The 12,868-nt window shown below is 45.5% G+C and overlaps 1 protein-coding gene across 1 annotated transcript in view; it reads left to right on the top strand.

Annotated features, from left to right (window-relative positions):
• The window catches only part of CASS4 (Cas scaffold protein family member 4), a 34,987-nt gene extending 22,570 nt beyond the window's left edge, over window positions 1-12,417 (top strand). The window contains exons 6-10 of the mRNA XM_052650441.1: window positions 3,327-3,428; window positions 5,174-5,254; window positions 6,367-7,677; window positions 8,561-8,638; window positions 12,007-12,417. Coding sequence (XP_052506401.1) covers window positions 3,327-3,428; window positions 5,174-5,254; window positions 6,367-7,677; window positions 8,561-8,638; window positions 12,007-12,417 — 1,983 coding nt within the window. The remainder of the gene's footprint in view (window positions 1-3,326; window positions 3,429-5,173; window positions 5,255-6,366; window positions 7,678-8,560; window positions 8,639-12,006) is intronic.
• Window positions 12,418-12,868: the final 451 nt, after the last annotated feature.

Raw genomic sequence — 12,868 nt, 5'->3', positions numbered from 1 at the left:
TGACCAGGGATGGAACCTGCTCACCCTGCACTGGAAGGTGAAGTCTTAACCTCTGGACCATCAGGGAAGTCCCTAAGAGATTCTGAGTACTTCGGATTGCCTGCCTCCCTGGGCTGCCAGGCAGACAACCTGTGTTACACAGAACAGCTGCCCCTCTAGGCACCAACTACAAACACCAGAAAGAGGTGGCTGATTGTCCTGCAGCCATCCTTGAGGTGGACCTGAAGTCCCTTTTCTGGAACAACTGGCCCAAATCTAGGCCTGGCACACTCAGCTGTCATCTGAGCAGCTGACCCAGAGTGGCGCCTGGGTGCTGGCTCCTCTGAGAGCAAGTGGCCTGGGCTGAAGTTAATTGAGTTGCTCCCTGATAGCTCAGTTGGTAAAAAATCTGCCTGCATTGCAGGAGACCCCGGTTCGATTCCTGGGTCGGGAAGATCTGCTGGAGAAGGGCAAGGCTACCCACTCCAGTATTCTTGGGCTTCCCTTGTGGCTCAGATGGTAAAGAATCTGCCTGCAAAGTGGGAGCCCTGGGTTCAATCCCTGGGTTGGGAAGATCCCCTGGAGAAGGGAAAGGCTACCCACTCCAATATTCTGGCCATGGACCGTATAGTCCATGGGGTCACAAAGAGTTGGACACGACTGAGGGACTTTCACTTTCAAAGGAAACAAAAAAACACAATCAAAGGCCAAATGGGACGAACTAAGAGAGTAGCGTTTACGTGTATACACTACCATGTATAAAACAAATAGCTAGTGGGAAGCTGCCGCATAGCACAGGGAGCCCAGCTCAGTGCTCTGTGATGACCTAGAGGGCTGGGGTGGGGATGGGGGTGAGAGGGAAGCTCAAGAGGTAGGGGATATATGTATATATATAGCTGATTCATGTTGTTGTACAGCAGAAACTAACACAACATTGTAAAGCAATTATACTCCAATAAAAAAATTTTGTTTAAATCTAAGGTCATTTTCCCTGCCCCCTAAAAGCACAGCAGGTGCAAAGTCTGCAGTTTGCTGGGGATTCTGAACCCCCAGGACCATGCCAGGCTCCTGCGAGATGCTCCATAGACATTTGTGGAATGAGTGAAATGACCAGATCCAACATAACCATGGGCTCACTGTCAACTTCTAGACTGATGTTGGTATAAAAAGAGAGATGAGTTGACCATTCCAACTCAGAAAAGGGTCAGGGGATTAGCTGTAAGATTTATCCTTGACATGAAGCGTGGAGACCTCACTGGTGCAGGCTGTGGCGATGGCAGAAACCACAGCCACTGAAGGGGATTTCAGAAGCCAGGGGCTCCTCACCACTCAAGCAGGTCTTGAGGTGGCCCCAGTAAAACACCTGGGGAACTTTCCTGCCTTTTATTCCTGCCTAAGTTCCCTCCATCACTGCCCTATCTAAATTTTGGCCCTCTCCCCATTCCCTTTTTCATTGCCTTCTCTGTGCTTGAGGGTCTTTTAAACCAAGCAATGTCATCTGCAGCTTAGAAATCAGGAATCCAGGTTCACTTGGTTTCTGCAGCAGCCACGGCAATGCTGGGTGACTGGAGACATCACAGCACCCCTCTAGACTTCTCTTTCTTGCTTTGTATCAAGAGAGGGTTCGGTTCAGTTCAGTCACGCAGTCGGGTCTGACTATTTGCAACCCCATGGACTGCAGCACATCAGGCTTCCCTGTCCATCACCAACTCCTGGAGCTTGCTCAAACTCGTGTCCATTGAGTCGGTGATGCCATCCAACCATCTTATCATTTCTGAGTTCACCTCAAACCGTAGCTTTTGGTGATTCTGAGTAATCTTGCTTCTTCCTCTACTACAAGAAGGAAGGAGCTAGAAGGATGCAAGATTATAATAACTTAAGAATCTTCCGATCCACAGAAGGCAGGCATCTCCTCCCCACTTGGGTAATCCAGTGGTGAGCTTTGAGTCTGAGACCGCTGAAAAAATAGCATTCTGAGCAGAAGCAGACATTGGTAAAACTAAGCAAGCCCAGCCACTAGCTTTGAGCTGTTTTCCAATAGGCAGTTCACAGGCTTGGCACATGGCCCGGGGGACCCGTTTCAGAGATTCCCTTTATACTCAGGTTGAGCATCTCTAGATTTATGTTAGCCAAAAATTAAAAACCAAGAAGGTGAAAATATGTCCCTTGTCTCAAGTTGTCCTCATCAGGGACTCTGCATCTTTCTAGCTGGAAGAGACCTCTGTATATCTGAGAGAAAAAGAGACCTCTTTAGATGAGAACAACTCTTCATTTTACAAATGAGGAAATTGATTCCCTGGGAGGTGAAAGGCCCATCCAAGGTCATATCCTGATGAACACCAGAGACTAAAGTTTCCTTGTTGTGTCTGTGTCTGTCCACACCCCTGGCCTGCCAACACCCAAAACAGGGCCCTTGGCGTGTTCTTGATCTAGTTCACCTGGCTCTGTGGCCGATACTATCTATTAATGTTTTACTGAAGTTTAACCTCTAGATCCTCAGAGTACACAGTTCAGTCACTAGTATCCGAATCCAGAAACACAATGAAACCAGCAACCCAGAAGCCCCCTCCCACCTCTCCCAGCCACTTCCCCCCAGGGTAACCACGATCTTGAGCTTTGTTTTACTTTTTATTCCAACTTCCTTATTATAATACACTGGCCTCTCTTAAAAAAAAAAAAATGACCATATAAAGTAAGTATTTGATTTTGGTTTAAATTCAGAAAGGGTAATCTTTTGTATTTCAAGTAAAAAGATCAGATTTCCTGATGAAATCTGCTTTTAGGTTTAAATTGCTTATAGACCGTCTAGTTCTTGAACTAGAGTTTCCTTCTGTCCCCTAAACCTTTCAAAACCATGTTTCTCAAAAAAATGTTCCTTAGTTCCCATCTACGTTTTCCAAGAAACAATGGGCATTTCTGAACTGGCTTCTTTCTACCTACAATTCCAAACCAAGGAAAGTCCCATCAAAGGCTGTAGGTTGTCTCTTGGGCAAGTGTGACCCACAAAGTCAGCTCCATAAATAAAATTCTGAGAACATCAGAATCACCTGGGGGCCCTGACGATACTGCAGATTCCCAGGCTCTCCATCAAGACTCAGAGATTCTGTGCAATGCACATGGGGCCCAGGAATCTGCATTTCCAACCCACTTCCCAGATGAGGCTGATCCACATGGTGAGGAAGACTGCCCTCCACCAGCGTCCTGCTGTCTCCAGTCTCAGAGCAAAGAGTCTCCAATGAGAGGTGCCCAGAGAATGTCCTGGCATGTTAGTGGTGCCTTTGCTGTTTCGTGGTCCATGGATGCAGTGGTAATATTTCTTTCCCTCTGTTCTTCTTTTTCTCCCCAAGGCTGTCTTCATGATTCCCAGACCTGCTCGGACCTCATTACCAGCCCTGGCTTGCCAGGTGTACGACGTGCCTGCTCAGAGCCGGTGCCCACCAACCCTGAAGGTGAGCCTCATCCATGGCCCTGCTCCGCCCCCATTTCTCCATCTAAACTGTTGGCTCTCAGCGTCTTGCTGACCTTCCATTTCAGTTTTACCATTGAGAGATCTTTGGAGCTTCAGTTCTGACTCCAAGGGACCCATCACCGCTTAGAAACCAGCTTTGTGCCCAGGGAACCCAGACATGCTCAGAAGAATATTACTACTATTTGAATTCTGAATATTTAAAATTTTTTTACTTCACATTTGTAATACTTTATATCCATGCATATATACACACTGGGGAAAGGATTGGCAACCCACTCCAGTTTTCTAGCCTGGAGAATCCCATGGACGGAGAAGCCTGGTCGGCTACAGTCCATAGGGTCACAAAGAGTTGGACACGATTGAGTGACTAACACAACAATATATACACACACCTATATACACATATCTGCGCTTTTTAAAAAGTAATAGTAACACGAAGGATATACATCATAGTCTTAACATTATTGTTGGTTATCTTAACACTGATTATCTCTGGGGGAGGAAATTTCAGAGGTTTTTTTTTTTTTTTTTTTTACCTTATTTGAATGTAACTGGTACATCAGTTTTGTAAGACATACTTCCTGTAATCAGAAAACAACTTCAGTTACTTCTTAGCCCATCAGAACTGCCCCATGACCATGCTCTCCCCTGCCCACCAAGCACAGGGGAATGGCCTGGGTGCTTCAGCCACACCTGCTTCCTGGAACCATGCCCAGAGACTCTGAGGTTTGAGATCTAGGGTGGGCCCTGAACAGTAGGAATGTTAAAGCTCCCAGTTGGTTCTCAGGCTCAGCCAGGGCTGAGAGCCACAGCTTCAGTCAAAATAAAAATTCAGGCTGGTTCGGTGACTTCCTGGTTGCTCCCAGGTAGTAAGAAGTCTCGGTGGAGGGGTTTAATGTTCTGAGCAGGCAGTACCAAACTTCCCCCTGCCTATAAAGTGAAAGGAGGAGACTCGGAGGAGACTCACGGCCTGAGTCTCTCCAGTGATTAGGACTCTCACTGCTGAGGGCCCGGGTTCAATCCCTGGTCGGGGAAATAAGATCCCACAAGTCATGTGTGTGGCCAAAAAAAAAGCCCAAAACAAAAATCCTCTCCAAATTTCAGCTTCGTTTCTCTTTCTTTGCAAAACCTGTTCTGGTGCCCTTTCACTTTACCTTGGAATATGGAACCTATTTTTCACGTCCTAATATATGTATTTCCTAATTGTTGTACCTCCCCCACAAATGTCTATTATCTCTTGAGGTGCCATGTCTTTTGCTCATTACTGGGTGTCCATATGTCACTTAGTTCAGTGGCTGGTCATTAGTGAGCACTTAGTAAATATTTGCAGGATTAATACATGAGTTATAAACACAGGAAAATTTCTTCTGGGAAAAACAAGAAAGAAAAGACATAGTAAATTCCAATCTTATATTTAGTCTTCTTTAATTCAATCTTAAGGTGAACTTACAGAAGGAAATGAACTGCTGTTTTTAACTCAGACAACTGCAGCTAATTCTCTCTATAGTTTGTCCCCACCTTTGATTGAGAAGGTGCTTTTTTTAAAAAGCACAGAGCCCATTGTTGAAAATATATTCAGAACAGCACACACTTGCGCCATAAAACCATCATGACTGAAAGCTCCAAAGGCTTCAGTGATTTGTGTTTTCACGTTGAGATGGTTTTTGATGTGTAGTCACCAGGAAGGAAAATTCCAAGTTGACCTGCTTCGTGGTCTTTTCCTAGGAGCCAGGCACGCAGCAGCTATATGATATCCCCCCCAGCCCCCAAAAGGCAGCACTGGGTCCCCCGGCCAGCCAAACAAATGTAAGTATGATCAGCACTGAGATCTGAGACTGTGCAAACCTGAACCGCCTCTGGGAAATGTTGTTTGCTTGGTCAAAATTAGGAACTCAAATCCCTCATAGCAGAATTTACTTTACTGGAGGCAAAACTTGTAACTGCAACGGTGTTCAGGAACCAGACAAGTCATGTGGTCTAGATAAATCTTTTGACTTCCGTACGCCTCCGTTTCTTTTTACAAACTTACTGTGAGAATTGACATAATCCCTGCGAAGGACCTAGTACAGTGCTTGGCACAGAGCAAGAGCGCAGGAAACTTGAGATAAATGCTTCTTGCAATCTACCTTGGAGACATGTTGCGTTGAGGTAGGTTTTTATTTGTATGGAGGGGAGGTGACTTAACTTGAGATCTGTAATCTATGCTAATCAGTGGATTCTGTCACTTGCATACAATAAATACACCTATGCCCAAGGTGGGCTCTGCAGGTGGCGCTAGTGATAAAGAACTCATCTGCCGATGAGGGAGACATTCTCTCCCTGGGTCAGGAAGGTCCCCTGGAGGAGGGCATGGCAACCCACTCCAGTATTCTTGCCTGGAGAGTCCCATGGACAGAGGAGCCTGGTGGTCTACAGTCCATGGGGTCGCCGAGAGTGGGACATGACTGGAGTGACTCAGCAAGCACGCACTCATGCCCAAGGTGGCTTCTCAGCAGTGTCATGTGGGATGCACAGGAGTTTGTTAGATGGAAAGCAAGGGGTTGAGTGGACACTGAGAACAGAGGAACCAGCTTGGACAGAATTAAATATAGCCATGCAGGAGAGCATTTTGGGTTCAGAGAAAGGTAAGCAGCCTGAGTCGCTGGACCTTGAAGGAGGGGAGTCCCAGGTGTGGTGGCAGAGGCAGAGAGTGAGGAGACTCAAAAGGAGGCTGGAGCCAGACTGTGAAGGGCTTGAGTGGTGGCGGAAGTGGGAAGCCACTGCAGAAACTTGAGCAGAGGAGTGACCATCAGGCTTTTAAGATGCACAGTGCCCAGCGCTTGGTGGCTCCTCAGTGTAATACACATGAATCCCCCGAGTCGCTCACACTGTCTTTTCCTTAAACTAAATAACAGGTGACTTTGTGTGGTTCTTCACAGAGGCAGAATATTCCCCCGACATCAAGCATCGCCTTAAGGAGGGGTGGCTGCAACACATTGCCAAGCCCTCAGAAATCGGAATGGGTTTATGACACGCCAGTGTCTCTGGAAAAGGCTGATGTAAGAAATGCATCTCCAAGTAGCTCTGTGGAAAAATCGGGGCGCCATGCCCTCCCCAGGTGTATGTCCAGCTTCCACAGCCCTCCGAGCAGCAGAGCAGGGACTCCCAGTGCACACCCACAGAAAAACATACCCATGCAGAAAAAATTCAGCCTTCCAGAAATTCCTTCTTATAGCTTTCCACTAGCCAAGGGTGCATTCCCTTTGGATGAAGGTGTCAGCTACAAGGTTCCTTCAAGTTTTCTGATCCCCCGAGTGGAGCAGCAGAACACCAAGCCAAATATTTACGACATCCCTAAAGCAAGGCCGAGGGACCCTCAGTCTGGGAAAGAGCTGGGAAAAGCCAACATGCCTTCAGAGAATTCCTTGGACCATAACTCCTCATGGTTTTCCAGCCAGGCAGCATCGCTGTCCCCTGAACCAGACAGCTCTTCTGTGTCCAGCTCTGACAGTAGAGCCAGCATTCTTTCCTCCTGCTCCTCCACATCCACTGACTCTTCGTCCAGCTCCTTCTCAGAGGAGTCAGCCAGAGAGCTCCCCTTGGACCTGGACCTGGCCAGAGAGACGGTCACAGTTCTGCAGCACAAGGTGGCCAACTCCGTCGGGGGCCTGATGCTCTTTGTCAGTAGGAAGTGGAGGTTCAGGGACTCTCTGGAGGCCAACATCGATGCAATCCGCAGGGCCGCTGACCGCACAGAGGAATCCTTGAGAGAATTCCTGGATTTTGCCCAAGGAGTCTGTGGGACCACCTGCAACCTCACCAACAGTAACCTTCAGGCCAGAATTAGGGACCAGCTACAGACGATCTCCAACTCCTACCAAATCCTGCTTGAAACAAAGGAAAGTCTGGAGAGCTGCGATTGGTCCTTGGAAGTCCTTGTGACTGACAACATCCAGAACAGCCCGGATGACCTGGAGAGATTTGTTCAGGTGGCACGGATGGTTCCAGAAGACGTCAAGAGGTTTGCCTCCATCATCATTGCCAATGGGAGGCTCCTTTTCAAGCCGAACTGTGAAAAGGAAGATCCCATGCAATTGACCCCAAGTGCAGAGTTTAAGCTTGCCAAATCCATCCAGCTTCCCAAAAGGGAGATTGAATCCTATCAAAGGAACACTCCTTTTCATAAGCAAAAAGAAAGCAAACACTCTTCTGAACTATTAGAGAAGAACAGGACAAATGTTTGTGAACAGGTGAGTTCAGAGTTCCACGTGGTATTAATACAATATAAGGGGGCTTTCCATTTTTATCTGGAGTGGTCACCCATAAGTTAGATGCTGAGAATCTACTATTTCATCTTTGGGGAGGCATGAGTTCCATTTTCCAGAAAATAAAAATCATGAAGGTAGAATTCTACATGAGATCTTAGTAAGAAGAAAGATGATGTTTTAATATCAAGACAAACAGTATGTCTATTTGGACATTTTAGGGTTTAGGGCTTCCCTCTGATGCCAGGATAAGAAAGGATTCTGAACACCTTTTGAAACCTGTTCTTTGAGCAAAATTTTTAGTCTCACCATCGTTTCCTTGCACTTTGGAAAGTTATAAACTGAGTCATTGTCAGTGTGCTTCTTAGGAACATAAGAGGAAGTATAAACACTCTTCCAAATTGCCCATGGTCCTAGCAGCCTCCAGACCTCTAGTTACTCTTAGAAATACTTTCCTCCATGAGATGAGACACTATAGTTAGACACCTTTAGTTCAAGAATTGCAAGTTGCAGGAGATGCAGCAGGTAACAGGGACTGTGTCACAGGATAACTTGGTGCTTTTGGCCCCAGTCTTGGGGTTTTCTGCTGACATGCCTGGTGGCGCAAGAGCTTTAACACACTCCGGAGAAACTGGACATTTAGATATTTTTCATTTCCAGTTCAACTCTGTGTCCTTCTGTTAGGCTGTGTTGACAGGCAAAATTCAACTCTTAACCTGCTAAAATCTCCTTTGTTGGCAAAAGGTATCATAGGCAGAACCTCAACAAAAGCGTAAAGAGGAATGCTCAAGTTTTAAAGTGGATTAAACAGCTATGCAGTAGGTAAAGACCATTTTGGTTGGTAATTTGAAGGGATTTTATATTTCAGAAGTTGCCTCGCCTGGAAGAGAGAGAAAAGCCCATCTTGGAACAAAGGTCGGATGAAAACAGAGACTTAGAAACACAGGTAAGTGATGATGCTGACTAACTCTCCAACCCTTCTAATTGACTGAAACGCTTTATCCCCGGAGACATCTCCTGCTGTGAATAATTCAACATCACAGCCCTGACCCATATGGGAGGAGACTTGGTTTTGTGATAGTTCTTCCTTATTTACAGTAGAAGGAACCCTGGAGATGAACTAGCCCAGTGAGCCCCCAAGTGTGGAACACGGTCCTTTGACCATTAGTGAAATAATTCTAGGTCCTCTGCAAGTTTATCAATGACCTGGCATTAAGTCATATAGCCTAACATTCTTTTCTTCCCCCCCACCCCCCACCCCGGCCCTTTGGCTTAAACAATAGAAATTTATTTTCTCAAAATTCTGGAGGCTAGAAATCCAAAATCAAGGTTCGTTTCTTCTGAGGCACCTCTTTCCCTGGCTTGTACGTGATCGTCTTCTCATTGTGTCTTCACTTGATCTACCCTCTATCCGTTTATCGGTCTGACATTCTCTTTTAATGTTTCTGATTACAACAGAAAAACCATTTTGGTTTGAGGCTTGTGTACCTTCAGTACCTCTTTGACATATGATGTTCTTATTTATTTATTTATTTATTTATTTGATGTTCTTTTTTAAATCAAAGATGTTATCATTGTGCTTAATTTTAATTGGCTCCCTCCTATTGCTGGCAAATGATACTAGTTTTCCATTTACCAATTTAAACAGTTTTAAGTAAAAACGATCGTTTAAAGATAAAGATGAAGCCAACTGAAGTCAAGAGGAAGGTAGAAACTTCACAGCGTGTGAAGGTTTTCTTTGCATAATTGAAGCCTGGGAACCAGTGAACCCACTCAACTTTCCAGCTGGGGGATCAGGGTAGGCAAGGAGGGTCAGAGTTATTCAATGATATGGATAAGATCATTGCCTTTTCAGAGGCCAGCTAGGATAATAACCCAGGCCTCCTGATGGTTCGTTCTGCAAACTCCAAACCCCAAACTTAGTGGCCTGTCACATTGCTAAAAGTCATGCTATTTTATTCAACATGAAGTCTGTCTTGGACTAGCAGTTCTCAAATTTGAGAGTGTGTCACAGTTTCCTATAGGGCTTGTTAAAACCCAGAGAACTGGGTCCCACCCCAGTGTTCAGGATGCGGTAAGTCTAGGGTAGGGCCTGAGAATTTTCTTTTCTAATAAGTTCTCAGGTGCTACTGGTGCAGTGGTCCAAGGACACTTGGAAATATCCTGCTTTAGACTGACTGCTTCTTAGTGTGGGTAGAGGGACCACTGACCATTGGGCAGACAATTCTCCGTCATGTGGGATGAACCATTCAGCATCCCTAGTCCCCTGACTGCTGGTATCCTGTGGTGCTCCCTCATCAGTGTGACAACCAAAAATACCTCCAGAGATTTCCAACACCCCAGGATAAAAGGCAGCACATTGTTTGTTTACCTACAGGTAATACCCTCAAGCTAAGATGCCAACATTCCGATTCCCCAGATGGTTGTTTCTCATTTCTAGCCTCTGATGCATTCTTCTCATGCTTCCTGCCCCTCCAAGAGTCTACCACAGCTAACACTCCAATCTTTTCTTCATCACTTGTCCTTGTTTGTGCTGCTACAACAAAGTACAGTAGTCTGGGTGGCTTGCAAATAAGAGAAATTTATGTCTCACTGTCCTGTAGACTGGGAGTCTAAGATCAGGATGCCAGCATGGTCAGGTTCTGGTGAGAGATCCCTCCCAGGCTTCGGACCTGGCAGAGGACACAGGTGGGAAGCAAGCTCTCACATGACCCTTATAAGAGCACTAATCCCCCACTCTGGGGGCCATGAACCACTGGGGAAGCCCTAATTCTAGTCACCACCTCCCAAAGGCTCCATCTCCTAATACCTTTACCTTGAGGGGTTAGAATTTCATGATACAGATTTTAGGGAGACACAGTCAGCCCATAACGCAGTCTGAGTGCTTCTGAGCTGTGAGTTTTGAGATCTTAGATTGATAAAAGGGTGCAGTTTAACAAAGAATGAGAATTTCAGGCTTGCTGACTTGGCTTAGAGCTCCAGAGCTTTTTTTCAGTATTTATTTATGTATTTGGCTGCACCAGGTCTTAGTTGTGGCATGTGGGGTCTAGCTCCCTGACCAGGGATTGAAGCCTGGGTCCCTCCATTGGGAATGTGAGTCTTAACCACTGGACTGCCGGGGAAGTCCAGCCCTCCAATCTTTATTTTGCTAATTGAGTGACCCTAGGTGACCTCTTCTCTTCTGGGATACTCAGTCTCCTCAACCTATCACCTAAAAAAGGGGATTTTGATTGTTACCTGGGGTGGCTGACACTAAATTTGATGCTGAGAATCTTTCACTAGTGAATAGGCTTTGGCGCCACATTGCAGAAAATAAAATTAACGAAAGTAAAATTCTAAATGAAACTTTAACTAGCAAGTAAGATAAATATTTTAATCTTGAAGCAAATAGGTCAGTATATTTTGATTTCTTCTGGAAATCTGGGGGAATTCAAGTTTACCTCTTATACTGGAATTAGGAAGGATTTTTTTGTAATGCTTTAAAACCTATTCTTTGAGTAAATTTTAAAATTACTCAATTTAAAATTTTAAAATTGCTCACCGTCAACTCTCCTGCATTTTTTAAAATTTATAAATTTAGGGGACTTGGCTGTGGTCCAGTGGTTAAGACGTTGTCTTCCAGTGCAAGGGGTGTGGTTTGGGAGCTAAGTTCCCACATGCCTGGAAGTAAAAAAAACACAAAATGTAAAGCAGAAGCAATATTGTAACAAATTCAATAAAAACATTAAAAAAGGATCAACATAAAAAGAAAAAACTTTTTAAAAAAGGTATAAATTTAGTCATTGTCAGTAAGTTTCTTAGAATGGGTTTCTAATTGTTTGTTGAGAGGATTGAATATAGTTTTATGTATATCTAATATGAATGATTATATATAACACAATATATAAGATTATATTTATAAGGAAGCTTTAAAAAGGATTTCCCTGGTGGCTCAGCAGTAAAGAATCTCCTTGTCAATGAGATGGCAAGGACCCAGGATTTGATCCCTAGGTCGGGAAGATTTCCTGGAGGAGGAAATGGCAACCTACTCCAGTATTCTTGCCTGGAGAATCCCATGGACAGAGGAGCCTGGCGGGCTACAGTCCTTTGGGTCACAAAAGAGTTGGACAGGATTTAGCAACTAAACAACACAACATGCTTTGAATTAACATTAATTTGTTAGGCAGAATGTTGCACCTGCACATGGAGCTTCCCAAACAAAACTATACTTTTTCTTATAAAAAGTCTACAAATTAAGCAAAAATAGGAGAAGAGAGACAATCACAGCCTGTTGCTCGCGTCTCTCTAATCTGTCATCTTCTTCCCCTTCTCTAGAATTCTAGCTCCCTGGTCCCCCGGCCTTTGAGTCAGCAGAATCCTGAGAAGAAAATACGCCTTTCTGAACATTGCCGCCTCTATTTTGGGGCGCTCTTCAAAGCCATCGGCGTGCTGAACAGCAGCCTCCAGAACAGCCAACCCCCCGAGACCTTCATCACGCAGAGCAAGCTGGTCATCACGGTCGGGCAGAAGCTGGTGGACAGGCTCTGCCGGGAGACCCAGGAGCGGGACGTGCGCAATGAGATCCTGAGAGGCAGCAGCTGCCTCTGCAGCCTGCTCAAGGACCTAGCGCTGGCCACCAAGCACGCCGTGCTCCAGCACCCCAGCCCTGCCGCCCTGCAGCACCTCCAGGCCGAAGCCAAGAAGCTGGAGCAGCATGCACAGCAATTCAGGGGGATGTTGGAATAAGCCTCCTTCTCCCTGTTAAACTCTTCACTTCAGTTGCACACCCACAACCTGTGCAAGTCTGTCCTCTGGGAAAAACCAACCTGGGGGTATACAGTGGATGGCAATCGTCATGGTGCCCAAACCCAGTGTTACCGAGGGTCTGGGCAACTCCAGGGTATTGGCTTATCCCACAGAGTCAGGGAGGAGTTAGTTGTGAAGAAAGGACCTATCATGTAGGGCCAGTGTATGAAATGAGGTTGTGGAATCCAGTTTTTTATATTAGCTCAATGTGTGCCTGTTTTAAGTTCATTCATTCATTCAGTACTTATTTATTGGGTATCTATTGTATGTTAAATTCTAGGTGCTGGGCATGTAGCACTGAATCAGACCAAGGCTTTGCCCTTAGGGCATTTACAATCTAGTGGGGAGACAGACAAATGATGAAGAAGTACATACACAATATGGTAGTGCT

This window comes from Budorcas taxicolor, chromosome 13 (genome assembly GCF_023091745.1).
Source record: "Budorcas taxicolor isolate Tak-1 chromosome 13, Takin1.1, whole genome shotgun sequence".
Taxonomy (NCBI): domain Eukaryota; kingdom Metazoa; phylum Chordata; class Mammalia; order Artiodactyla; family Bovidae; genus Budorcas; species Budorcas taxicolor.
Note: the sequence above shows the minus strand (reverse complement) of the source record. Positions and strands in the feature narration are given on the sequence as shown.